We start from the raw sequence: 27,301 nt of genomic DNA on the forward strand, positions 1-27,301 counted from the left end.
CGAGGGCGGCGCAGCCGCAGCCGCAGCGCTGCTAGAGGGGCGCGCGGCCGCGGACGGGCGGGCGGGCGAGCGGCCGAGGGAGGGACGGGAGGCAGCGAGGGACGAGGGCGTGCGTGCGGCCGCGGGGTCCCGAAGCCGGGCGGCAGGGCGCCAGGGCCGTCGGGCGGGCCGAGGAGAGAAGCGTGCACCGGGCGGCCGGCGCTGGCTCCCCGCGCGGGCGGGCGGGAGAGCGGAGCGGAGGAGGGGTCGCTGCGGCGCGGCGGTCCGCGCAGCTCGCGGGTCGGGGTCTCCTCCCGGCCGGCGCCTCGGTCGCCCGCGGGGCCCGGCTCCCCGCCCCCCGCGGTATGTCTTGATCTCCAGCCGCGGGTTTCATGGGGCTCCTCAGGATCATGATGCCGCCCAAGTTGCAGCTGCTGGCGGTGGTGGCCTTCGCCGTGGCGATGCTCTTCTTGGAGAACCAGATCCAGAAGCTGGAGGAGTCCCGGGCGAAGCTAGGTGAGCCGCCGGCCGGCCGGGCGGTGCGCCGGGGCCGGGCTGGCGGGTGGGCAGCGCCGGCCACACCGCAGGTGGGCGTCCCGGGGGCCGGGACCCAGGCACGGCGACCTCCCGCCGCCAGCGAGGGGAGCTGGGGGTGACGACGGGCTGCTCGCGCGCGCGCCGTCTCCGGCCACGGGGCTGCCCCGCCGGCCCTCCGCGGGGACCGGGGCCGCCGCGGGAGGACGCGGACGCTCTTCCTCTCGTCTCTCCGGCTGCGGGCGGCGATGGGATCCGGGCACGGGCCGGGTCTCGTGGGGAGGTTCGTCGAGGGAGGCGGGCAGAAGTGGACGGCGGGCCCGGTGACGCCGGGGAGCGAGCGCAAGCCGCCCCGTGCAAGAGGGAGCGAGTGGCGTGCCTGAGCTGAGGGCAGCGAGCGGCCTCAGAACTGGCCGCGAGCACCGGCAGGCTGGCCGAGCGGGACACGAGCCCGTGGAAAGCGCCGACGGTCCCGACGCGTCACCCGAGTCCCCCCCCGGGTGACGCGGGCTTCAGAGTGGGGTCGAGAGTGTGGGCTGCTGGCAGGGGCAGGAGGAGCGCGATGAAGGTTCGCGGTCACCGGGCTTCCCTGTGGCAGGATAGAGTGCGGAATGGAGCTGACTGACCCTGGGGGTGCCCTGAGTGAGGGACGCGTTCCTGTCGGCGCCGGCCTGGGTAAAGGTGCCTGAAACTCTCCTCTGGAGTGTGAAGTTGGGCGGCAGCCCACGCGAGCGCGGACGGTCGGCGCTTCCGACAGTGGAGAACTTGGGTGTTTGGCCGTGCTCTGGAAGCCGGGAGACTTAATCACTGACGCGTTTTGATTTAAAAATGTTCGTGCCACTTAGAAATCAGCTCAGGGAATGTGGGTTTTGCCTACATGTTCACCTAGCCAGCTTCTTAAATACGAATTAAAGTTACCTCGAGGAACAGCTGTGTGTAATTGGGGGTGTGTGTGTGAATTAACTTTTAAGAAAAGCACCCCAAAAAATTTAAATTTTATACATAGTCGCTATTTCCAAATTTTGGTAGATTTTACAAAAGCCTTGAACACATTTTAAAGCATAGTGTTATCAAGAACGTTAAATACATTTGATACACAGCTGAGTTTGAAAGAGGAGTCAAAGCTTCTGGAGTGAATTGTGAAGAACTATTGAATTTATTTACAGTAATTTAAAAAGGTTTTATATGCTAAAAAATCATTCACTTTAAATATTGAAGGCTAAACTATATACCTTTGCTTTTCATATGGCTCTGTTCCCACAACATTTACAGTCATAGTCTGGCCTCATTCATGATTCAATTTTACAGGAAGAAAGTGACTCATCTTGCAATAAGTTAAAAAAGTTAGTTAAAATCACAATTTGTATTTATTCTTTTGTGTTGTTCTTTGAAATTCTCTAGATGTAATTTCTAAGAAACACTGCAGATTTTCCTCCTTGCCTAACATTTTTTTTTCTGCAGTGCTTGGAAGTTGTTTGTATACACCACCTGAATGATTTTAAAAGCAAACTTACCTGACAATGTAGAATGCCACAGGTAGAATAATGCACTTCTTCATGATTTTATTTGAGAAAAAAATCCTCTGCCAGGAATAATAAGTGTGCATCAAAATAAATAGCCCTACGGGAAACAGCAAATATGTACCAGAATAAGTAATTCTGAGAAATAATCCAGGGTTGACCATGGGGTCAGGCCTGTAATTCCAGCACTCTAAAACCTGATGCCAGAGGATGGTAGGTTCAAGACCAGGGTGTGCTGCTACATAGCACTACTCTATCTTTAAAAAAAGGGGGTGGGGGCTGGAGAGATGGCTCAGCGGTTAAGAGCACTGACTGCTCTTCCAGAGGACCTGGGTTCAATTCCCAGCACCCACATGGCAGCTCACAACTTCTGTAACTCCAAGATCTGACCCCTCACACAGACATTCATGCAGGGAGAACACCAATGTACATAAAATAAGAATAAATACTTTAAAAATAAAAAAGGATAGCTCTCAAATGTAAAAACACCTGAGTATCTGGAGATGCAGACATGACAGAGAAAATGTGTACCTTTATGTCAGCTCATTAATGTTCTGATTAGATGTTTTTCTAAATATTTTTATTTTTAAAAGACACAGGTGTCTGTGGGTTGCCCAGGTTGGACCTGAACTCCTGACCTTAAGTGTTCTTCCTTCCTCAGCCTTGAAGAGTTACTGTAGATGCACTCCACCTTGTCTCCTTCCCACTCCCTTCCACCCTTTAAAAAACAAGTCTTACTTAAAAGGCAGTACTCAAAGAGACTGTGCCCATTATTCTGACTCCTTAGGAAAGAAAGACTAAAGGACCTGGCTGTCACTAGATACCTTTCCTCTGTGATATTCTTGGTCTTCCAAGAACACCAGAGAGATCAATTTTTCAGATATACAATAATCCTAAAATTAAATAATTTGCCTAAGACTGTATCTCTAGTAAGTGGGAGAGTCAGAATTGGAACTCAGGTATGTTTGATTCCTAATTGAGGACTCCTGTAATTACACCAAGCAATTTTCAGACTCATTGGACATTATACTACAATTGAGCTGTTAGAATAGCATTTATAAATTGTATTATCAATGCATGTATTGCTGAGAATGAATATCATTCTGACACAAAGGAATTGGTTTAATGTCCTGCCCCATGTTTATATCCATGTAATGAACGTAATTGTATTACTCAATGAAATGGACTGAAATAGCTTGTTTCTGCTATTGGAGAAGAAAATCTTTGGTTGTTTGCTGTAATTGTAAAACTGCAACATTAAAAAGCATTTTTACGTTGGCACAAGAAAGCTAATGAACATTTTGCCCTTAAAAGTAGCTTTTATTGTTTATTTTTGTTGTTGTTGTAGGAGATTCCAAAGGATTCTAATGTCTGTTAATGACTGTAATGTGACTTGGTTAAAGTCAACAATATCCTGTTGGTGCCATCTCTAATAAATCGAAAGGTGTATTCAAAAATATGGTATAGTCACTGGCCTCTTGGGAAATTATCTAAATAGAAATCCCTAAAGTTCTCAATATTACAGTTTTCTACTTTTAGGTTATTTTTTTCCTTAAAGCAGATATTCCTACACCTTATTGTTATATATTATCCTACAGCTGTTTTTTATTTAATATTTTAAACTCTTTCCATGTCAGCACATCTAAATCTGACGCATTCTAATGGCTATATAATACTCCAAATTATGCATATATCCTAAATCACTGTGTCAGTAGTAGACAGTCATTGTGTCTCCACAACCTCCCCCACTTTTAAGGCTTCTTGTTATTATAAACAGTGTTGGAAGCATCTTTATGTGCCTCTCTTTACCCTTTAATGCCATTTTTATACTAAGGGGGATGTCTGGGTCAAAGGACATGTGTTACTTGTCAACTTTTACTCCCAGAGGTCACAGTAATCTATAGTGCCAGAAACACAAGCATTAGAAGTGCTCGAGGCTGTGAAATGATATGTTGCTAACTCATATTTAATTTCTGTTAAAAATTTTTACATTCTTTATTGCTTTTTACTTGTTAGTTCTCCTTTATTGGGATAATTTGCTACTTTTTCATTATTTGTCTTTTTAAATAATTAAAGTAAATAATTTGTTGTTATATTGGCTTTTCTCTAAGTCTGCATTTGTCTCAGCTATGGTGTATTTTGCTTATATACATAGGTTAATTTTACACAAATTAGGTCAATTTAGGCAAGTAGTTTTCATTTTCACTTTACTGAATCAAGATGGTATACATTCTATTCTTAAGTGAATAGTTTATAGTTTTTATTTTTCATTTCCCCCTAAGCCATTTATTTGTGTGCATAGATTTATTATGTCTTTGTTGAAAAACTGTATGGCAAATACAGTAAAATAATTTGTTTTCCCATGTAAATCCTGTTATTCATATGCTACAGTTTTGTGTTCTCTTAGCTCAGTTGGTTTTATACTCCAGTATTTTTTTCACTAACTTGAAATACTTTAGACTTCAAGAACATACATACACACACACACACACACACACACACACACACACACACCAAGATGTCTGAATTTAGTAAACTGTCTGTGTAGCTTTATCAGATTTACAAAAGATGATACGGTTCCCTGAACTGGTTAAAAAATAAAGTCACAAATATTTGATACAGTTTGAGCAACCCTAGTCAGAATTTCTGAAAACCATGTGCTTCCAGGTCAAACTATTGAGAGCTTATATGCTGCTGCCAATAAACATTTACACAGTGTGTGTGGGTTACTGTTTCTTTACTGGAAACACCAAGTAACCACCCCTGAACTAAGGGATCTGTTGTTTAGACAAGACATTCAATGACCATACTTTAGGCCGAACATCCTCCAATAGCCACACCTTATGCCAGACATCCTGTCGTTTAACCTTGAAAGAGCAAGAATAGGTTTAAACTCTCTGACCTTAAGGTGAGATGGAATGGAGTCAATTCTGTGGGTTTCCACAGGTTGCTTTCCAAATGCAGGCATACTGGACAGTTAAGATCAGCTTCAGGCTGTGAGGCACATAGGAAACAGAAAAGAATTTTCTGTTGAGACTTGGGTTCCATCTCTAAGACACCTCTGCAAACATTCCCAAGACTGACAATAGCCCGACATTTAAAACAAGCAATCACTTCTTTCATCGTAGGCTTTGTTTATTGGGACCCAGGTTACAGCACTGTTAGTTGTGTGTTATCCTGCTACTTTACCAGTCATTTCTGTTTCTGGTTCTAGATGCCCCTTTTCTTCCTAACCACGGAGTTTTGTGAGCTTTTGTATTTTCTCTCACATGGCGATTTATATATTGACAACTTGTAACTACAGTATTTCTAGTTCAGACCCGTTTTCTAAACATTAGACTTAGATAATTCAGCTGTATTGACAATTTGGTGGAAGGTGGATTAGCAGACTTTTCAATTATTATCTCCAAAACAGATCATCTGATTTCTGTTCCTGTCTCACCCAAACCCAGCTTCTGTCCTCCTCATTTTAGATGACAACAGCCCCATCCTTTAAAATTCTATGGCTTCTTTTACTCTCAGTTTAATATATCAGGAATGTCTGATTAGCTTCACTTTAGGGATATTTGTAGCCTGTGCCTGTTACTCAGCACTTCTCTGTCCCAACCTGTTAAAGGTATTTTCATCTCTTCGTCAAATTGCTGCTCTGTTTTCACTACTGATTCTACATTTGGCTTTCCTGTCTCAGTATAGCAGAAACAAATGAGTCAGTTCTTTATTCTTTTGAGGCAGGGTCTCCTGATGCCCAGGCAGGCCAGCGTCAAACTCCTTATGTGTCCTAGTATAGCAATAGCCTTGGACCTCTGATCCTCTTCCTTCCACCAGGGATTTTGGAAAGTGGCTCTGAGCCCAGACTCTCATAGGAATCAAATAAACTTAGGGCTTCCTGTGATAAGGCAGGCTACCAACCTAGCACATCCCCAGCCAGAAATTTGAGTCAGATCTTGTCATATGGAGTAGGAGAAGATATCTGCAAAACATACCTCTGGTAAGAGGTTAATGTCTTAAGATGTTTAAGGAGCTCAACTCACTAGTAAGAAATAATCTGACTTAAGTGATCTGAAAAGACATTTCTCAAAAAGAAAATTGCCTATTCTTGTATATGCAAGAATGCTCAATATTACTTATTGCCAGGGAAATACAGAATGAGATGTTATATCCTATATAACTTAGAATGTCTGTTCGTGGAAAGTTGGAAAACAACAAGTGTTGGAAAAATGTCGAGAAAGGGAAACCCTTTACACTGGTAATAGGAATGTAGATTAATATAGTCAGCATAGAAAATGGGATAGAGGTTCATCAAAAACTAAAAATGAGAATTGCCCCATAATCCAGCAGTTCCGTTCCGGGTTCTAGGTTCCTAGAAAATGAAATCAGTATCTCAGAAAGATTTCTGCGACACCTGTTTGTTGTAGAATTATTTACAACAGCCAAAATATGCAGTCAGTCTTGGGGCCGTGTATGGAGGAATAAAGAAAATTTGTTACACATGCACAATTGAATGCTAATTAGCCATGAGAAGTACCTAGAAGAAATTATGTTAAGTGGGATAAGCCAAGCACAGGAAGCAAGCACTACGTGATATCACTTATGTGTGGAATCTAAGAAACTTGGACTTCAGAAAAGCAGAGGATGGATTGGTGGTTACCAGGGACTGGAATTTGAGGGGATATATTTAAAGAACATAAACTTTTACATCAACTGGAGGAAGTTTAGTTTCTATTTACAGTGTGGTAACTAGATCAGTTACTTTTTCTGTTGCTGTGAGAAAAGCAATTTAAGGGAGAATTTTTGTGTTGGCTCACAGTCTGAGGTGCAGTCAGTCACGGCGGGGAAGCTATGGCTGCAGGAGCTGGAGAGGCAGCTGGCCACATGGCATCCACAGCCAGGAAACAGTCATGGGTGCTGGTGCTCAGCTTGCTGTCTCCTTTTTATTCTGTCCAAGATTCCTCAAGGAATAGTAGTATTCACAGTTACAAACCTGATCTAGATAATCCCTTACAGGCAGCTCAGAAACTAACAATCTAGATAAAACCCAATCTCCCTCACCTGCATGCCTGGAGGCTTGTCTGCAAAGTGGTCCTCAATCCTGTCAAGCTGACAGTATTAACCATTCCAACAACTGTAGTGACTGGCAGTATATTCTTATAAACCATGTATGTCATAATAGAAAATAAGTTTGGAAAGTATGGTGTGTGGTTTGTTAGCTTGATTTAGCCATTAAACAGCACATACATATTTCTAGAACAACATGCTTTACACAATACATAGTTGCATTTGTTAATGAAAAAGATACTTAAACCCTAGTATGTTAGTACATATCTGTAGTCCCATTTACTCTGGATGCTACACTGGAGACTGCTTAACATGAGTTTAAGGCCAGCATGCACAACACAGTGAACCTCTGTCACAAAATACAGAAACGAGAGTCTGTTTTCAAAGAAAATGAATGATAAACTGTCTTGGTGTTCCAAGTGAGTGTGCAAAAATTGATTCTGTTGTTGTATGGTGATATGTGCTGTGCATATCTGGTTGGATGCTATTTCAGGCCTCTGTGTCTTGTGTGTTTCTTTCTGCTTAATTTGTCCTGTCACATTTTGAATTCTGGGGATTACTGTTTTTCCTTTCAGCATTTTTTTGCTTTATCTCTTCTGAGGTACTATGGTGAATTATGCAAATGTCTAAGGATCATGATGTCTTGGTAGTCAGCTTTGGGGATGAGATAGCTTACTTCATCCTTGTTAATATCCTTTGCTCTGAGACAAGTGTATGTATTGGACACTCAGTTCCCAGAGCAACGTCATTGGGAGGTGGTCTCCTCCTGCCACTTCCCTCACCATAGTGGCTCCTGGATTTTGAACTTTCTAGGCATCACAACTTTGTGGAAGTAAATTTCCCTTTATTTACTGTGGACGGAAGTTTCCGTCCCTCCCGGACCGGCTGCCATTCAGTCCTAAAATAAACACACAGAGGCTTATATTATAAACAGTTTGGCCTATGGCTCAGGCTTCTTATTGGCTAGCTCTCTCTTAATTATTAGCCCATTTCTATTAATCTGTGTATTTCCACATGGTATTGGCTTACCGGAGAATGCCAGAGCCTCTTGATTTCTCTGCAGCTAGGTGGCATCTCTCTCCCCACTCACTTTCTGTGTTGCTCTTCCCAGCCTTCTCCTAGTCTGGTAGCCCCACCTTTATTTCCTGCCTGGCTACATCCTGCCTGTCTATTGGCCAAAACAGCATTATCATCAATCAATAAGTGAAACATATTCACAGCATACAGAAAGACATCCCCATCAGTTTACTCTCAGGTGTTTTGTTATAGGAGCATAAAATGGTCTAAGCCAGATGCCTCCTTTGTGGGATTTAATGTAGATGCTTTTCTTTTGACATGTGTCTGCAGGTTTGGTTCCCTGTCTTGTTAATGGATGCCAGAGGGTGATGGTGGGATGTCTTTGTCATTTGCTTCTCAACAGTTTTTATTCTTTTCATATGTCTGATCATGTGGTGTGTGTGTTCATATTTGGATATGTGTGGGTGTACTTGTAGGTTCTGGGCATGTTCATGTGGGTGTCCATGGTTAATGTCAAGAATTTCCGATTGCCCTTCTACTGTCTATTGCTTCTTTGGAGGCAGGTTCTCTTCATTCTGGAGCTCACATATCCTGCTAGTTTCACCAGCCTACACTAAGACTACCCCATCTTTTCACCTATGAAGGCTGGAATTATAGGTGAGCCACTTTGTCTACCCAGGATTTCAGTGGGTTCTGGTGATGTGAACTCTAGTCTTGCTTGAACCATCTCCCTGTGCCTTCACCTTAGTTTTAGAGACAGGGTCTGTAGCAGTCAGGGTTCTCTAGAGGAACAGAACTGACAGAGTATGTGTGTGCATTTGTATATGTTTTATATGTAATAATACATATGTATGTATAACACATGTATATGTATGTTTTAAAGCCATTAGAGTGGCTTTCAGGCTGTGGTCTGCCTTGTCCAACAATGTCTGTCTCCTGATGGAAAAGACACGAATCCAAAAGTTGTTCAGTTCATGAGGCTGGATGTCTCAGCTGCTCTTCAGAATATGTTGGAATCCTAAACAAAAGTAGATTCTAATCCCATCGAAGGAATGCCTCAGCAGCAGGATAAATGAACTTGCCTGTAGAGTGAAGGTAAGCAGCCATGAAAAAGTAGAAGCTTTCTTCTTCATGTCCTTTCATGTGGGCTGCCACTAAAAGGTGTGGCCCAGATTTACGGTTGGTCTTTGGACCACAAATGAGCCAATCAAGAAAAACTCCTCAGTTGTCCTCAGCTGCTTAGGTTTTAGCTGAATCCAGATGCGGTCATGTTGAAAACCAGTGTCACACATCACGGGTTTAGTTTTGTGTTTCTGCTAGACTATCTAATCAGTGAGCCCTGGCCATCTGTGTCCCTTCCCAGCCAGTGCTGGGCAATTCAGATGTCTGTGGCTACACCCAGCTTTTATGTGGGTACTGGGATTCAGACTCAGGTATTCATGTCTTCTCAGTAAGCACTTTGCCCATTGAGACAATTCAGCTACTAAAGATTGCTTGTAGTCAGCATGGAGTTGAATCTTGCATCTAATTTTACAATCTCTGTAAATGGAATGTCTAAAGTGTTTACTTTTTGTGTAATTCTCAATGTCATTGGCTTTAAATCTCCGAGTTGCCTTTGGTTTCTTTGTTCCATCTGTTCTTTTACTTTTTCTGTTTTTTAGACTGAAAGCAGGTCTCTTTTTTTTTTCTTTGCCCTTTTTTTTTTCTCATTGGATGAGCCACCAGCAGCGCTTTGCACATGTGAATATGGTTTCTTTATGAATTATGGTATAATATGTACCATAAATTTTGTTATAATTGTTATACATCTGCAGTACATTATTATTTTTGCGTTAAGTAGCCAATTATCTTTTAAGGACATGCAAAACATTCTTTAAGCCTTTTATGTTTTACTTGTGTATTTTATTTACCATTTCAGTGTTCCTGATTCCTTTGTGTTCATGCAGATTTTCATTTTTCTTTCATCCTGTAAGATTTTTATATCATTACTTACACTAAAAAAATCTGGTGTGAATTCTTTTCATTTTTGAATGTCTGTAAAAGCATTTATTTGCCTTGATGTTTGAAATTTTTTTTTGCTGAATATAGAAGTCAACATTAATATTTTTTGTCAGAGCTTTGAAGATTTTGGCTCCACAGTCTCTGCTATGATTTGTGTCTTTGTTCCACTATATGTGATACATCTCTTTCTCTTGTTGGCTTTTATGGTTTTTCCATAGATCATAAGTGATTTGATTATAATGGCCCTTGCTGTTGCTTCTTGTGGGTCAGGTATGAAATGTTCTCCCAGAGCCCACGTGTTGAGCTTGGGCTGTGCTTAAAGGTACAGCTTCTGGGGAGTGATTAGCTCATGAGTTCATTGGATAGTCCATTGATGGTTTCAGATTTGATGGAGGTATTGGGAGGTGGTGAGAACTAGGACCTCAAGCTCATTGGAGTGAGGGTGGGGTTAGTGTGTGCCTCGAAGTGTTGACTGAGTTTCAAGGTAGTCCTTAACCAAGATAATCCTTTCTTTGAGTTTGTTTCTCTGATATATTTTCACAATGATGCAAAGTTGACTAAAACCCTTGGGGTTTGTTGGACTTTCTTGGACCTGTGTACTTATAGTTATTATTATGTATGAATATTGGACTATTTTTCTTCAAATTGTTTTCCTGTGTTATTTCCCCTCCTTCAGAAGCTCATTTGTATATTAGGCTGAATGGACTTGTCAGCGCTCAGTAATGTCTGTTCATTTCCCCAGACTTGTTCTTTTAAATACTTTTAACATTGTCTTCCATTCAGTAATTCCTATTTCTCTACTGTATATTGTCTTTAACCCCAGGTAGTGCGCGCTTGAGTGTGCTGGTGCGCATGCATGCACACACACACACACACACATACGTACACACACACACACACACACACACACACACACACACACACACACCCCTCTCTTCCAATTCTAAAAGTTCAGTTTGGATATTTAATAAGTTATTTGCTTTTAAGATGTGCTTGCTTTCCTGTAGTTTCTTGAACAAATGGAACTTTGTTGTATTTCTTTTGATACCCTTGTTTATTAAATCCTGTGATCCCTATCATTTCTGAGTTACTTTTTATTGATTTGCATTCCTATTTATTATGGCCAAGACTTTACTACCTCTGTACAAATTAGCCAGATGATTTTTTTCTTTGTTTTTTTATTATACATTTTTTTTTTTTTTTAGTTCAGATTAGGAACAAGCTTGCTTCACATGCCAATCCCTTCCCCCTTCCCTCCCTCCCAAGCCTCCTCCCCAGCCTCCCACCTCATCCACCCTCCACTCCCCAGGCAGGGTAGGTTCCTTGATGGGGCTCCCCAGAGTCCAGCCCATCATCGTGGGTCAGGCTAGGCCTTCCCCCATGTGTCCAGGCCAAGAGTGCAGGGGTGCATCCCTTCTCCCTTCACTCTTGGAAAGTGGGATGGGCCCTCAAAGTCCCCCCCCCCCATTTTGTTTGTTTGTTTGTTTTTTGAGACAGGGTTTCTCTGTGGCTTTGGAGCCTATCCTGGAACTAGCTCTTGTAGACCAGGCTGGTCTCGAACTCACAGAGATCCACCTGCCTCTGCCTCCTGAGTACTGGGATTAAAGTTATGCGCCACCAACGCCAGGCGTGGATTCAAAGTCCCTTCTTACCAGGGAAAAATACTAATCCACTACCAGGAGCCCCCTAGTGTGCGGAGGCCTCCTCATTGACATCCATGTTCAGGGGTCTGGATCAGTCCTGTCCTGGCCTCTTCGGTTCAGTGTATATCTGTGGGTGTCTGCATCTGCTTCCATCAGCCACTGGATGAGGGCTCTAGGATGGCATATAAAGTAGTCATCAGTCTCATTATAGGGGAAGGGCATTTAGGTTATCCTCTCCACCATTGCCTAGATTGTCAGTTCGTGTCATCCTTGTAGAACTCTGGAAATCTCCCTAGTGCCAGATCTGTCCTCAGACCTATAATTAGCCAGATGATTTTTAATTGGAAGCCAGATATTGTGAGTTGTGTTCTGTTACATATTGTATATTTCCATATTTTTATAAATATTCTTAAGCTGCATTTGGGACATGTTGAAGTTATCTAGAAACAGTTTGATCCTTTTGAGGTTGCTTTTGGTGTCCTGTGTGTTACAAGTTCTGAGTAAGGAACTGAAGCTAAGGTTCAGGAACTGAAGCTAAGGTTACACCTGTGTCTTGAATGCTCGTCTCATTCTCCATAGCCACACCATTGGCCTTCTGCTCCTCCTGCAGCTGTGTCTTCCCTACTCTTATTTCACACTAACTGCCATGGTTTCCTCCAATTCCCAACTCTGACTTTCCCCTCATCCCCCCCCTTTTTTTGACTAAATAATCTTTTATTTAGCATTCACAAATATTTATTTATGCAAAGTTCAAGTTCCATATGATACAGCCTTTTTTACACACTAGTTTAAACAGACTTGGAGTCTGAGAAACCCATCTGGGGCCAGTCTTCTCCAGATACAGACTAGAGGGATAGAGACCTGGTGAGGACAGCAGAAGACACAGGAAGTGGGAGCATTGTGACATTAGGGAAGGCAGCTGCTCTCATCCTGGAGCTGGGCCTCAGCCTCTGCTTGCTTCCAATGCTAACAAATGAGGGACTAGGTAAGCAGGCAGGAGGGTAGCTGTGACAGCTGCAGCAGCCACAGAAGGCCACCTGCACACCCAGGGACACCCAAAACACCTTAGAGATGTAGTTCTTCACAGGATGGTGACAGGTGAGGTCTCCCCCAGAAAAGGAGTAGCCTGGGAATAAGTGACACTTTGCAAAAAGGCCCTTTGGTCTGAGTCAAGTATTAGGATGATTGGCTTTCAGCAGTTGCCAGCCCTGGGAGAAAACTTTCAGCCTGAGTTTTGAAGGAAGGGGCAATGCTTGAGTAGCCTCAAAACAACTTCAGGTCAAACTATGTGAACAGGAGCAACTACATTGATATCAGAACAGAACTTTGCCACAGATGAGTCTCAGAGACCCTTGAACCTGAGTAGGCTTTGGTCCACAGGGGAGAGAGCCCTGGCCTGGGGATGCTAGGCCACTTCCCTTGGGCTATCAGTGGTGGTCTGGGGAGGAATGGTGGCAAAGTCTAAAGAGTCTGCACTTCGTGTTCTGGGCCATTGCAGCAGCTGCTAAGATGGCACAACCAGGGAGCTGCCGCCTTAGCTAGCATTGGCCCAGTGACAGTTGGCACCCAAAGGGTATCAGACCTGAAGAATCAGTGGACCTTGCAAAAGAAGAGCCCCTCCTCCCTTCTTTACTGGCTTTCCTCCCTTTATTCACTTTAATAGGAGTGATTGGCCTGAAAGCTTTTCATGCTTTTACCTAGATGGCAGAACAAAGAAGCTTTCCCTGTGTGTGCGCACAAGAAATGAGTGAAGCCATTGGGCTCCGGGAAGGTGGGACACTGGGGCAGGAGGTCACCTTTGGTACAGAGGTCAGACCCTGCTTGTGACCCCCGCACAGTAGGCAAGACGCTGTAGGTGTGATAAGTGGAGCCTTTGAACATGGTGTTTGGAAAGAGGGGGCACTCACAGAGCTTCTTTCTAGCAGACTCAAGAAAGGAGAGCTTCAGGATGGAACGATCAAAGGAAGGCACACCCTCCTCTCTTTCTATGTCATTAGGTGTCTTCTAAAGCGCTGCAGCCCCTCCCTGCCTGGTGGTGCAGCCCAGTGGCGAGTTGCACCGGACTCCTGTTGGCCTCCTTAATTAAACTGCCCGAGTTTAATTCTCCCTCCTGTGCTATGGCGTGGGAATTCTTTTCAGGCTTCTCATAGGATCTGCCTCATTTCCTTTTTCTGAGATTCCACCATCCTGCACTGATTTTCTGTCTAATATCTAGTGTCTGAAAACTGTCATTGTGTGTGTTACCTACTCTGCTTTACCTTGTTACTCTGTCTCAGTGAGATGTGAGAGCTGGGCACATCTTGATGCATTTCCAGGTTGCCTTAGGATAAAATAGTAAAGTAGGATAGTAAAGTGTCACAATTTACAACCAAAGCTAATACTTTAAATCCAAGGAAAGAACCATGCTTCAGACCTTTCTGTTTCTTCATGATCTAAGCCTGGTGTTGAGGTCAGTCAAGCCCCTTGTAAGTTGCTAACTCAAAAGCAGAGGCAAGACTTAACTCATAGCCCGACTTCACTTCCCAAGAGACTATCAACTGAACACACGCTAATTCATATAAATGCTATCAGTTTTAGTCTGTCTCAAGAACCAGCTTACTTGGATTCCTTAGGCACAGATGAGTCCAAGGTGTAGGCTTTCAGAGTAGCCGTGAAGCACTGGGGTCAGGAAGAGGTCTCTGCTTCTCCTGTGATAGTGGGCTAATTTGTATGGTGGTGGATGACTAGTTTTTGTCAGAGATTTCTGTGTTTCTTTGGTAAATAGTAGGGTAGGAAACCATAGGGGATGGTGGTGCTAACTATAGCCAATGTATATACTATATAATGGTAATTATGGCAAATATAGTGCATATATTTAAAATGCACATAGGTCACCTTAAGGAAAATACCATGATAGTGCTCATATGCCCAACTTTGTGACATGATTGTAGCCAAAGGTAGTTAGATTGTATCAAACATGTGATTCTCAATGTTAAGGACAGGGCTTTTTAACTGGTATGGTTGGATCCCTCTGTTAGAAGGTGGGGTTTGAAGCTGTATGTCAACCAACATTTATTTATTTATTTAATTTATGTATCAGTTTTAAGATTGAATTTCTGGGAAAGCTAAGAGTACTTTCCTAAATCCAAATATAGTATAGAATGTATCTCTTAGCATTATCCTGTTTTCCCCTAAATTTGTGACACAGCTAGAAATAATCACTCAGATGACTTTAGAGACTTATCAGATGTCTGTTAGAAAAGGGCACTTCTGATGGAAAACACTTTAGGGCTTGTTCCTTATGCCTGTGGATTTGTGATTGAGTTCATATGCAGTTTCAAACTAACTACCTTGGCACATATATTTCTAAGTATAAATTTAGAAATGTTATACTCTGGTATGCATTTTCAGTGCTTCAAAGGAAAACACTGTAAGAAATGATCAATCAAGTATTTTTGTGTTAAATAGATTAATAGGTTTTGGCATCAGAATCTCCATGGCTGGTTTTTACACTGTGAGCTCTGTGATAAGTACTCTTTTGCTGTTGTGCTTTCAAAACAGTACATGGTACAGCGTGCCTTTTAGTTAATAGTAACCTTAAGTTTTTTTAAAAAAACTGTTTAGTATAAACATAAGTAAAAATCTTACTGCATTAATGAGCTTTATTCAATATTCACTAAAGCCTAAATCACCCTGTTTTCATCCTAAGATCCATTAAGTCTCTCTGTTTTCCTTCCGGTTCTAAGGTATGATGCAAAAACATTTATGTCTTAAATACTCAGTGATGAGAAATATTGGCACGAGTTTTGGAACTTGGAGTAAAATTGAATTATTGGCTTAAAATATAAATCATAAAGCCTAGGTGACAGAAGGACTGTAATTAGTCCACATACTAGGAAGGTGAGCCAAGAGGACAGTAAGTTCAGATCCGAGTTACCTAGCAACACCCTGCCTTGGAAAAGTAAAAGAGAATGGGGGAAAGCCTTCCATGTTACTTATTGTTTTATCTGTGTGGACGGTAGTTCCGCACTAAGATTGTGGATCACATGATCTACCTTGTGGATATTCTGTGTTCAGATGCTAAGAAGCAACCTCCAGTTGCCAGCATTTTAAGTTGCAGCACAGTTTTAATGCTTTTTAATGAAACATACTCAGGTCTTTCATAAAATGTTGGATGTTCTTGGTGTACTCTATATTCTTGGCAGAGCACCAAGTTAGGCTAATCGTTTCTTCCATAGAAGAGCTAATTAGGAAGACTGACTTGACATGATCTTAGGTGTATTTTAATAGCTTCTTCATTTTATTAAATTGGCCCGAATAAAAACCGCTCACCATTGCACTCAAGGACATAAATTCTTATGCTCATGTTTTGAAGGTTGAAACAAATAGAAAAAGCAAATAGACTTGTGTGGTGATATTTTAGTGGCCTGGAATAGGTTTCATAGCATGGAAAATTAGAGGTGTGTGTGACCTTTGCTGCTGATGCTGGCACTTGGTACTGAGGATGTCTGTCAGGTTTAATGATCAGCCTGTCCGGGATGACTGTCCAGGATGACTGATAGGCTGGATGTACTGTATGCTGTTTTTCTTTTGTCCCCACTTGGAGCTTTGTGATTAGTCCTGTGACTGTTTATTATCTGGTCTTCCTCATGACTGCTCTGACTTTCTTTCCGTCTCTTTTTCCTTGTCATGACTCTTCGTTCTTTGGCACCACCTGACTCATTTTTCTCAAATGGTTTTCAGCTTTCCCCCTACTGTGACCTTTGAAGTTTATATGTAACACAATAATAGACAGTTAGTTGGTCACTATCATGTACCAGACGTGTACTGTATTTGTCATTTAATATACATAAGCATTACTCTTTGGGGTTGCCTTGAAGATAAATGATCTTCAGATTAGATAGTGAATGTGAAAGCATTTGAAAATATAAGACAATATAGTTGTAAGTCATTATTTATGTATTAGTGAGCTGGCACAGTGAGGGCACCTACTGTCAAGTCTAAGGACTCGAGGACCTAAGTGCAATCCTGGAGCCCACATGGTGGAAGGAGAGAACTCCCTCTGCTGTTTTCTAATCTCGAGATACTTGAAGGGGCACATGCTCTCTTCCCTCCCAAACAAACAAACAAACAAACAAACGGATAAATGTAGACATAATAACACATCAGCACTTTCTCTTTGCTGCTGTTGTCTCCTTGGGTCATTGTACTATATAGTTCTCGTTTCTTGCTAGTGTAGATTCTCCCTCTGCCCCACCCATAGAGGTCATGCAATTATCCAAGTGTTCAGATAAAAGAGATGATGCTGCATGGGTGCCTGATTTGACATTCATTAGCTTCTTCCTTTCTAAGGTAGAAATAATAGTCACTGGTAATTCATGTCCTTATTTGTTCCTAGTGATAGTAATGTTTTCACACATAATAGAAAAACCTTTTAAAAATATTGCTGGATTCTCACTACTATTTCCTGCTAACCCTTGCCAGCTTGACAGTTTCAGGGTAGATTTTTATAAATTAGAAATTAAGTTGTGGCAAGGGAATTGTTAGGTGTATGTGCGTGTATAATATACGATTCCTTGAATGATAGCTAGAGTTATTAAAGAAGAAAGAAACCCAAGCTGGCTTCTCCTTTGGAATGGTCCTGTGAGTTAGTCCTTCAGTTTGCTGTCGGTTCCCCTGTGACTCACTGTCACCATCTCATGGAAAGTCTGATTTTGATGTGTTTGGTGCCTTAGGTTGGAAGTTCAGCTTCTCACAAAAACATAGAATGTCATAGGTTATACCATTACGTTCATTGCCAAAATTATGAACGTACTTATAGAACAAACAAAATTCTTAAATCTAACAGTTTTAAAAGTTAACAACTCAGGGGAAGTGACTTACAAGCCTCCCATCCCTAGCTGAGGACATAGTATGACCTCATCTCTCTACAAAGGAAGAGGGAGAAAGAGATTGGGACAGTTAGAATGTTAGAGATTGTGAGAGGTAGACTGTGATCGCCTCTAATTTTGTTGCTGCCTTTTCAGTCTCTATAGTGTGATTCCAGGACAGGTCACCCTTAATGAAGATGCAGTATATGGCAGCAGGGCATAGTTCCAAGTAGGATCTTGTTTGATTTGATACATTTTATGTTTGTTACCCTGTAAGATTTTCCTAGTTAATAGTGGAAACTCTTTGAAAGAGATAGTTGATTTGTTCCATGTACTTGAATTTTAGCTGCATTTTAAGACTTTTTGGTGGTACTGGAGATTAAATCCCCTGAGGTGTATGTACATGCCAGCCCTAAAAGAAGAAACAAAAAATCATTTCTTAGTGACTCTACCAATCTATAATTAAGGATGACAGGATTTAAAAACAACACGAACCTTTACATTCCAGCTATCCTTCCTCTGCTTGTCTTCTTTTTTCTAGACTTAACTTATTTGTGTGTATTTGAGTTTTGTCTGCATGTATGAATATGCATCACAGGCATGCCTGGTGCCTATAGAGGTCAGAAGAGGGTATAGGATCCCATGGTAGAACTGGAGTTATGGATGGTTGTAAAGTAGATGGTGCTTGGAGCCCAACCCTGGTCCTCTGCACAGGCGCTTTTAACCACTGAGCTACATTTCCAGTTCCTCCTCCCCTGTGCCTATGAAATCTAGTACCTTTTTGTAACGAAGTCCTAATTAGTCTTATTAAATAAAAATCTGGAGTCAGATATTAGGGGGAGAAAGATGAAAGATCAGAGAAACAGAGCAGCCAGCAATTGGAGGTCTTACCTCTCCAAATGCTCAGACACAATATGATGGGGAATGTACTACTTTGTATGTTTATCTTATTGATTATTGAATGAAATACTGTTTGGCCAAAGAGACAGCAAGTTAGACAGGACTAGGAGTCAAAGAGGATTCTGGGAAATGTAGTAGAGAAGTGCTGATCCAGGCAGGAAGTGACATAGCAAGGAGACTCATATTTAAGCAAAGGAAACAGGAAGTGTCGTCCTCCCCCCTCGTGTCCCCCCCCCATTCTTCCTCTAGCGGCACAATGTTATCCACCGGCAAGGAGGAACGCCAATAAGGCATCCGATAAGGTAAGTCTTATAAAATATATAGATTTTTGATAATTGAGACTGAGATAGCAGATGAGAATCCTAGTCATTGGCCAAGCAGCATTTGAATCTAATACAAGTTTGTGTATTAATTTGGGCCCTAACTTGGGCGGGCGGCTGGTGTAAATCGCACATGTGGCGGTGGGGCTTGGCGGCTTTTGGTGGAAAGATTTATCGTAACACCAATAGGCAAGATCCTGTCTCTCCAAATCCTCAGAATGCCCTGAGCTCCTGTTCCCTCCCCCGTATATTCCTCTCTCTGCCTGGCCATATCACTCATGTCTCCACCTCCCTAGTGTATGGGATTTAAGGCTGGGATCTGTTTGTGTGAGGTCTGTTTCTCTTTTAGACAGATTCAAACTGGTGTAGCCCAGAGTGGCCTTGAACTCACAGAGATCCATCTGCCTCTGTCTCTCCTGAGTGCTGGGATTAAAGTTTTGTGTCACCACTGCCGGACCTCTTTGGATAACTAGTGGCTTAGCTCTACACTCTGATCTTCAGGAAAGCTTTATTAGAGCATAAACAATGTATCACCACACCTTCTGGTAGAAATTGGATCTTAATTTTCATTTCTGTTCTGAAAACTTAAGCATCTGTTAGTCTGGGCTTGGGCAGCAGTCTTCTCTAGAACAAAGAGGTCCTATCCTTTTCCAAGGAGATTTTCTTAAGTCTATGCATGTTGAAGGGCTAGAGGCTTACTTTGCCTGTTTTATTTAAAATGCCATAGGAAACCATTCTTCCCTGTTCCCGTATATTGAATCATCACTGTAATTTGAAAACTTTCCATCTTCCTACCTAACCAAGTGAGTCTGATTTTGTGTTCTTACATGAATTAGCAGTCTTTCAGAGGCCAAAAAAAAAAAGAGTATTTGTTCCATGTTCTATTCAGCTAGGTGATTGTGGTAGTACTGTGATTGGTAGACATGCAAAAGGCATAGCTGAAGAAGGCTTCCACTTTCTAGGTGAGATCAGAGTGTGACAGTATATTGAATAATACTTTGAAAAAGTCACTGGTTAGTGGGGAAAATAGTATTTCTGTCTCCATAAAGAACATTCTCTGAAATGAGAGGGAACCAAGAGACACTAAGTAAGAAGAATGGGTGAGTTTCTCATAAATGAAGCTGTATGTAGTATGAGGCACAGTTTTTATTTTTTGGTTGTTGTTGTTTTTGTTTTTGGGATAGGGTTTCTCTGTGTAACAGCCCTAGCTATCCTGGAACTTACTCTGTAGACCAGGCTGACCTCAAACTCACAGAGATCTCCCTACATAGCAAGTGTTAAGATTCTTTAACTTACCAGTGGTTTGCAACCTTCCAAATGCTGCGAACCTTTGATAGAGTTCCTCATGTAGTGGTGACTCCCAACCATAAAAGTATTTCACTGATACTTCATAATTGGAATCTTGCCACTGTTATGAACTGTAATGTAAATATCTGATATACGACCCTATGAAAGGGTCTCCAAAGGGCTTGTGACCCACAGGTTAAGAATCACTGACTTAGATGGTGTTGAGTGTAGTTTGGAAATATCAGCCACCTAATCATCAGGAGTAAGTGAGAATATTGTAGCAGCAATGACTTGTGATGTTGCTGCTCTTGCTGTCATGCTAAATGAAGACAGTGAGTCATTGTTAGTGTGGAATCCACCCATATAGAGTAATCTGTGTAATGATTATTGAGTACCTTTTGACAACAGGGTTAAGAGTGTGTTATTACTTAGAGAAATAACGATATATAAGTAATCTTATAGAGTACATTTAGCTTCTAAGATTAAAACAACAGTGCATTGCTTCTTAATTTATTTTTAATTTTAGGAACATCTTTAAATAGTTCATGACTTATTTATGTAGCCATGATTGCTAAGAAAACTATGGATTAAATTGGCTTTTCTAAGATACAGTTTTAAAATATTTAAAACACACGTTGCTGGATTAATACTAAAGATTAAAAATGGAATTGCTGAAGGATAAGTAAAAGACAGAAGTTTTTTAAAGGCTGTTGGTTTTTAACTGTTCCTCAGGTCATCCATAGTATACTCAACACAATTTTCATGTGTTTAATTATTTGAGACAGCGTCTCACTATGTAGCCCTGGCTAGCCTGGGATTCTCTGTAACTCAGGGATCCTCCTGAAGATGTGTGCTAGTGTGTCCAGCAGCAATTGCCATTGGCTCTACAGTGCGCACACTCGTGCTAGCAGCTGAATCTTTGCCTGATGTGGTGTGTCCCTTATGCACAGCATGGCCTAGGACGGTGGACAAGGAAGGTTCACTTTAGGTCATGGCCTCAGATGAAACTCCTTAGTCTGTGGCTATTGATTCTGGACCTGGCCCATGGCTGATGATGGAGAGCATGTAGATTAGGAGCTCTTCACTTCAGTCGAGTGGGAAGCAGAGACGAAGGAATAGGGCACAGATACAACTTTCAGGGGGTGGTTCTGGCGACCCACTTCTTCCTGCGAGGCTCAGCTTCTAGGCCAGCTTGTGAGCCTGGAGAGGATGGTTCTGTTTAGACCATAGCACCTGCTTGGGAAACGTTTCTAAGTAAAGCGGGTGTGTGTGTGTGTGTGTGTGTGTGTGTGTGTGTGTGTGTGTGTGTGTGTGTGTGTGTGTGTGTGTGTCTTTCTTTAAGGTAGGATCTCTTACTCATTTGAAACTTGCCTATTAGGCTACACTGGCTGGCCTGAGATCTTCCTGTCTCATTTCCCCAGTATTCCTATCACAAGAATGGACGGCTGCACCTGCGGTCCTCTCTTCCCAGTCCCATGGGTTTGGGGGGTTAAAGTCAGGTCTCATGCCAACCTAGCTGCTCCTCCAGCCTGCACCCACATTTTCATCCATTTTGTATTTATCCCTGCTTCATTCTAACTTGCGTGACAATAGAAAGGAGCAACTGAAGAGTAGTTCGCATAGATTGGTGTCTCAGGCATGCGTCTGTTCCATGGAAACTAGAGTTAAGTCAGGCTAAATACTGTGTGCGGACTAAAACTCCAGTATTCTAAGATGTGCCAAAATACATGCTTAACTGTGAGAGGTTGTAATGCTAGGCCTGCTCTCTCTGCCTTCTGGTCCTTTCTTCCTGCTCTTCCTCCTTCCTTTGACTCCTTCCTTTCTTTACTTGTTGAACTTTGAATCCTTCTGCCTCAGCTTCCTGGGTGGCTGTAGGACAAGGCTTTAACACCAGACCCTGCTTAAGTGTCTTTGTTTTTGTTTTTTGAGACAGTGTTTCTCTGTGTAGCCTCAGCTGTCTTGGAAATCACTCTGTAGACCAGGCTGGCCTCAAATACAAGATCCTCCTGCCTCTGCTTCCCAAGTACTGTTGTTAAAGGTGTGTGCCACCACTACTAGGCCTCTGTAACAGATAAAAACCACCACCCAGCCTCTTTAACAGATCCAAAAAAACCTAAAACCCACACATACTTGTGTTTCTGGAGCTTAACCTCAAAATAATCCCTATTAAATGTATTATATTTTTGTCACTAACAAAACTTGTTGTCATCAGTCGTATATGTACTCAGACAGTAGTCATTTCCTAGCACCTGACAGCCCTTGCTCACCTGTTGAGCTTGCAGACCTCACGCAGATCTTTGCAGTCCTCTGCATAAGGATGAGAACTCACGGTATTTCTTCTAACAGGGGAGACTCACTGGAGAACAGCATCTGTAAGCTGTTGGACTTCCGCGTCATGCTTGGAGATAGAGTGTATGTAGAAATACCTGTCATCTCAGTTGTGCTCTCAGCCATTGACACGTTGAGTGACTGAGCTTTTTTTCTTACAGAAGTCACCTGCTTGAAGCTTTGAAAGAGGCGTGCGGAAGCTTTTCTGTGAGGACTAAGGAACTTTGTAGACTCCCTTAGAGCCTCGTTGTCTCTTTTTGTGGTGGACTTCGTTCCATTATTTAAAATGCAATCACTTTCAATTAAATTGAGTTGCTGTGAATAATTCTTCATGTCTTCCCCCTCCCTTTATTCTCTTCCCAGTTAATTATTTATCCCTTCTCTCTTTTGGCAGCTTTGGTACTTTGCTTTCTTTCGGGAGGCAGAACTCCCTGCATGGCTTTTGTGATTCCCCTGTTATACAAAACAATGGGATAAATGTTCACATGCTATAGCTTTTATTTTTGGGGGGCTGTGATGGGAGGATTAGTGAAAAAAAAAATAAACCTGTGAACGTTGGCGAGTGTCCAGATATTTATTCTTTTGTGCACATGCAGTAACTTTTTACAAGTAAATTTTTCACACGGTCTCTTTGAAAACTAAAGGATTGGAGATAAAGTGTGAATAATTGATTAGCCTTCGCCCTACAGAGGTGTTGGATGCATTAATTAGTTGTTAGAAAGCTCAGGAAACATCACACTGTGAATGCAGACAACTGTCTGATAACTAGCTCTGAAAACTCACTATAAGAGAATGATTTTAAAGGAAATGGGGGAATCTGAATTTTTGCAAAGGCTTTTTATTCTGAATCTGGGTTCGTGCTTGAACATATGTAAAACTCAAGTGTTGTTTTTTAAAAATACAGTTGTGAAGTATTTATGCAAATAGATTCAATTTGAATTTCTTGACATATAAAATGTGTAGGAGGGTTCGTTGAAGGCTTGCTTGCCTTAACTTGTTGATAGGTTGAACCATTTTCATCATTACCATTTGGACTGTTTAAAATATCGATGAGTGTAAAATTTATTAAGATAAATGCACTTGTCTATCCAATTTGAAACAAGAAATCACGCTTATTTGTCTTTTCAAGTATTGGAGGCATTCATAATTTTCTCTCAAGGCCTTTTGGTTTTGGAGATAGTATTTTGCCGCGTTGCCCAGACTACCCTTGAATTCACAGTCCCCTTTCCTCAGCCTCCTGAGTGTTAAGGTGGGCCACCACGCCCAGACCCTTACATTTTCTAAAAGTTAGCTTTGAAAATTCCCCATAGAGGCCTGGTGGTGGTTCTCCCGCCTCTGCCTAGTTTACAGTTGTCCCACAAAGAATTTCCAGGACAGCTAGACCTACACAGAGAAAACCTGTCTGCAAAAACAAAAATAAACTAACGAACAAAACAAGAAAATTCCCCACAGAAATGATGTTCATAGTTTTTGTTGTTGTTTTTCCCTGTGTTGTTTCCTTGTGTTGGAGTTGTGTAAAAGCCTCATTTACTTCTGGGTAAATTTAAACCAGTTGCAGTTGGGTACAATAGTGAGTTTGGGAAAGGTGTTCAATTATTCCCTAATTCTTGAGGTTTACTGCTCTTTTCTGATCAGTTTACTCTGAGGTTCTTTCTGTGGAGGGAAGGTTGATTTGTTTTAGCTAAATTGTATAAGGATCACTCAGAAAAGTTAGTTTGTTGTCCCACAGAGAATTTGGGGTTAGTTAGTGTTTCTTTTTATACTCCCTATCATGGATTTATTTATATATTCTTTTTAGAATACTGAGTCAAGTTTACACTGTTAGTGTCTTAGAGCATTGTTTCTCAGCCTGGGATACACATTGGGTCACATCAGAACACACAGAAATGGCTGTTGCTTCCTGAATTCCCACTCTATAACAGTTAATCAGTTAGAGCATGGCCTCATTCTCACTTCCTTAGGTGTTCCAGTGTAAGGTTTGTCGATCAGTTCAGGAGACTTATTCTACTCTCTTCTCATACACTGTAATTTCTTCTTAGTAGTTCTTAAAAGTGTGTGTGGGGTGTGTGTTTGTGTGTGTGTGTGTGTGTGTGTGTGTGTGGTGTGTGTGTGTGTGTGTGTGTGTGTGTGTAGAGAGAGAGAGAGAGAGAGAGAGAGAGAGAGAGAGAGAGAGGGAGAGGGAGAGAGGGAGAGCAGGAGGGAGGGAGGGAGAGGGAGAGAAGCCCTTATAAAAACTACTTAAGGGGGAAAGGGCTTGTTTCCCAGTTCCAGGGTACAGTTCACTATGGAGAAGTCAGGGCATCAGGAGCTCAGCAGTCAAGAGCAATGAATGAATGCCTGCTTGGTTCCTTGTCTCTACTCATACAACCAGGGCTCCCCTGCAGGGAATGCTGCTGCCCACAGTTGGTGAGTGAAGACATGCCCACAGCTCATAGTCAAATCCTCCATTAAGATTCCCTTCTCAGGTGCTTCTGAATTTTTTCCAGTTGAAAATTAAAACTAACCATCATAAAGTCCTTGATATATGAGACCACTGTGCCTTGCATGCTTTGTATTCAGGTTATAGTCAAGGGTATGCATGTGTGTTCCCCACATGCACTAGTACGGTCTTTGCCTCCCATGTTGCTCTGCTGTTACCGGAGTTACAGATGTTCTAGTACAATTGGCATTATAGGTTTTGGGGTGTCTGGGGATTTGATCTGAGTGTGGCAAGCACTTCACTCTCTGCTGTCTTCCCAGCCTCTTCAGGTGATAGAGTCTTGTGAGCTTTGGGAGTAAGCAAGATAGTTCAGTGGGTAAAGCCTGGTGACTTGAGTTCTGGCCCTGAACCACACATAAAGGTGGAAGAAGAAAATCTACCTTGTGAAGTTGACCTCTGACTTCTACATACACAATATATTAGAAAGGCTTGTTTTAGTTTGTATCTATTTACTATTGTGTTGACCACCTACAACACTTTAATAAATAGATACAAATGAAAATGAAGCCTTTTAATGCTGTATTTATTTTGAAAATTTTTATCACGTTTGACCAAGGACGAAATGATAAAAGTTCAATGATTAACCTATATTTAATATTGAGCTGTCCTTTTCTTCCAAACATAAGGGGAAATAACAAGGTAGATAAAGAAATACCATTTTCTTGGCTCAGGAGATATTTTTAGAAGATGAATAAAATTCCAGTTAACTTGTTTCCTGCTAGCAGCATTTTTCATCTCTACCATATTCTTTGCAATACTTTTTCTCACATTCTCAAAACAGAAATGAAATTTTGAAGTTGCACGTGCATTTGTTACTAAAATAGATTCATTATTCTAATGATTACTATTTAGGTGACTTCATGTTACTTTTAAATTCATTGGGCTATAGTTGAAAATTCTGTTAGATTTAGCATGATATTTAATATTCTACCCAGAATAATTGATGCCAGTTGGGGAGAGTCTGATGGCTATCCTATCTAATCATGTTTAGATGTATAAAAATAAAGCCCAAATTCCCACATAGTTTGGGGAAAATCATGACTTTAAAACACCATGAAGTAGTAAAGCTATTTCCAAACAACCCAAGTAAAGGCATGTGGCCCTAATACCTGTAATATGTTGTAGACTGTAAAGGCATCAAGAACAGTTTTAGAGTAGTCATTTTTATAATTTCTGATCAAGAGAGCGATCACTGGTCATTTTATGTTTGCCTGACTTCAGGAGACCCACCTATTCTTTTCCTACTGTGGTGATTTTATACACCTTGCATAAAATTACCCAGATTTGCCTTTCTCTGAAATAATGAATATGCTCAAATTATTTCCTCCCCCTTGACTACATTCTTTTGTTAGCCATTGAGTTTCCATTTGGCAGAGAGGAGTTTGGAGTTGAGGGGTGGACAAGTGACATACAATTTTCTCCTCAATTTTATGGATACTATAAGCTCGTGTGCCTGCTCCATGGCTTTATTAAATATTAAAGTGTTTCTCCACATAGGAAATGTCCTGATAGTCAACACTGACCCTCTTCCTTCTCTTCCTCTCACAGGTAACCACTGTGTTTATCTCTCAGAAGAAATATTGTCCCCCAAATCAGTCTCTTTAGTAGTGAGTCAAAGTTAGTGAGAAGGATTTTGAGAGGGAAATTTTAGGGGCAGAAACTTAAGTCCCCACTCAAGGGTCTCAATAGTTGCTAAATAGTTTTGCATCTGAGTATTTTTTTTTTCTTCTGCATTTGTGTGTTGAGTACTGATTGAAGACTTTCCTGTTAAAACTGATAAATGTTTGCAAACCTAGACTATAGGGGTGAATTCTTGCTTTTTAAAATTTCGCTAATGTGTGTTGTGATGTGACTGGGGCTTGTTGATGAGGAACCCTTGGGTGGACAGATTTCAATGTTACAGAACGAGGTTGGCAGGCATAGTTAGCACTGCCAGCATCGCTTGTCCCAGCCAGCTCTTTTATCTGTGGCGAACTCTGTCAAACCAAACATCAGTCCCTTTAAGTTTTAGGTAATGGATGGAATTCATTTAGACTGTAATTTACAATGCACAATTTAAATATAGTCATTGATTAGATTATCTTGTTGCTTTATCCTGTTCTGTTTGTTTCAGATACGGAAGGGCTGAAGTAATACTGAAGGGTGTAAGAGATGTATAAACAGTTTTAGAAATTATTTTAGAAATAATGATTTTTATTAATTTTAAGAAAAGTCAACTTTGAGCGATATATGTGTTTTTCTTGAATACCGTTCAACTGTTTGTGGCAATTGAAAATGAATCCATATGCTGGGGTGGAGACGATTTTCCTAGTGCTGGTGGAGGTAGTGTCTAAAAACTTTTATCCCTCATCACCCTATGTGGTGATATATTATTTATGATTTAATAAAG

The 27,301-nt window shown here is 41.7% G+C and overlaps 1 protein-coding gene across 3 annotated transcripts in view; it reads left to right on the forward strand.

Moving 5' to 3' along the window:
* Window positions 1-371: 371 nt before the first annotated feature.
* LOC100760748 (heparan sulfate 2-O-sulfotransferase 1) overlaps window positions 372-27,301 on the forward strand; it is a 142,092-nt gene continuing 115,162 nt past the window's right edge. For 2 of the 3 annotated variants that reach the window (XM_027395887.2, XM_027395888.1), the window contains exon 1: window positions 372-495. In XM_027395887.2, the coding sequence (XP_027251688.1) occupies window positions 372-495 (124 nt within the window). The remainder of the gene's footprint in view (window positions 496-27,301) is intronic. The other variant, XM_035450349.1, reaches the window with a different exon arrangement.

The sequence above is a fragment of the Cricetulus griseus genome (genome assembly GCF_003668045.3).
Source record: "Cricetulus griseus strain 17A/GY chromosome 1 unlocalized genomic scaffold, alternate assembly CriGri-PICRH-1.0 chr1_0, whole genome shotgun sequence".
Lineage (NCBI taxonomy): Eukaryota > Metazoa > Chordata > Mammalia > Rodentia > Cricetidae > Cricetulus > Cricetulus griseus.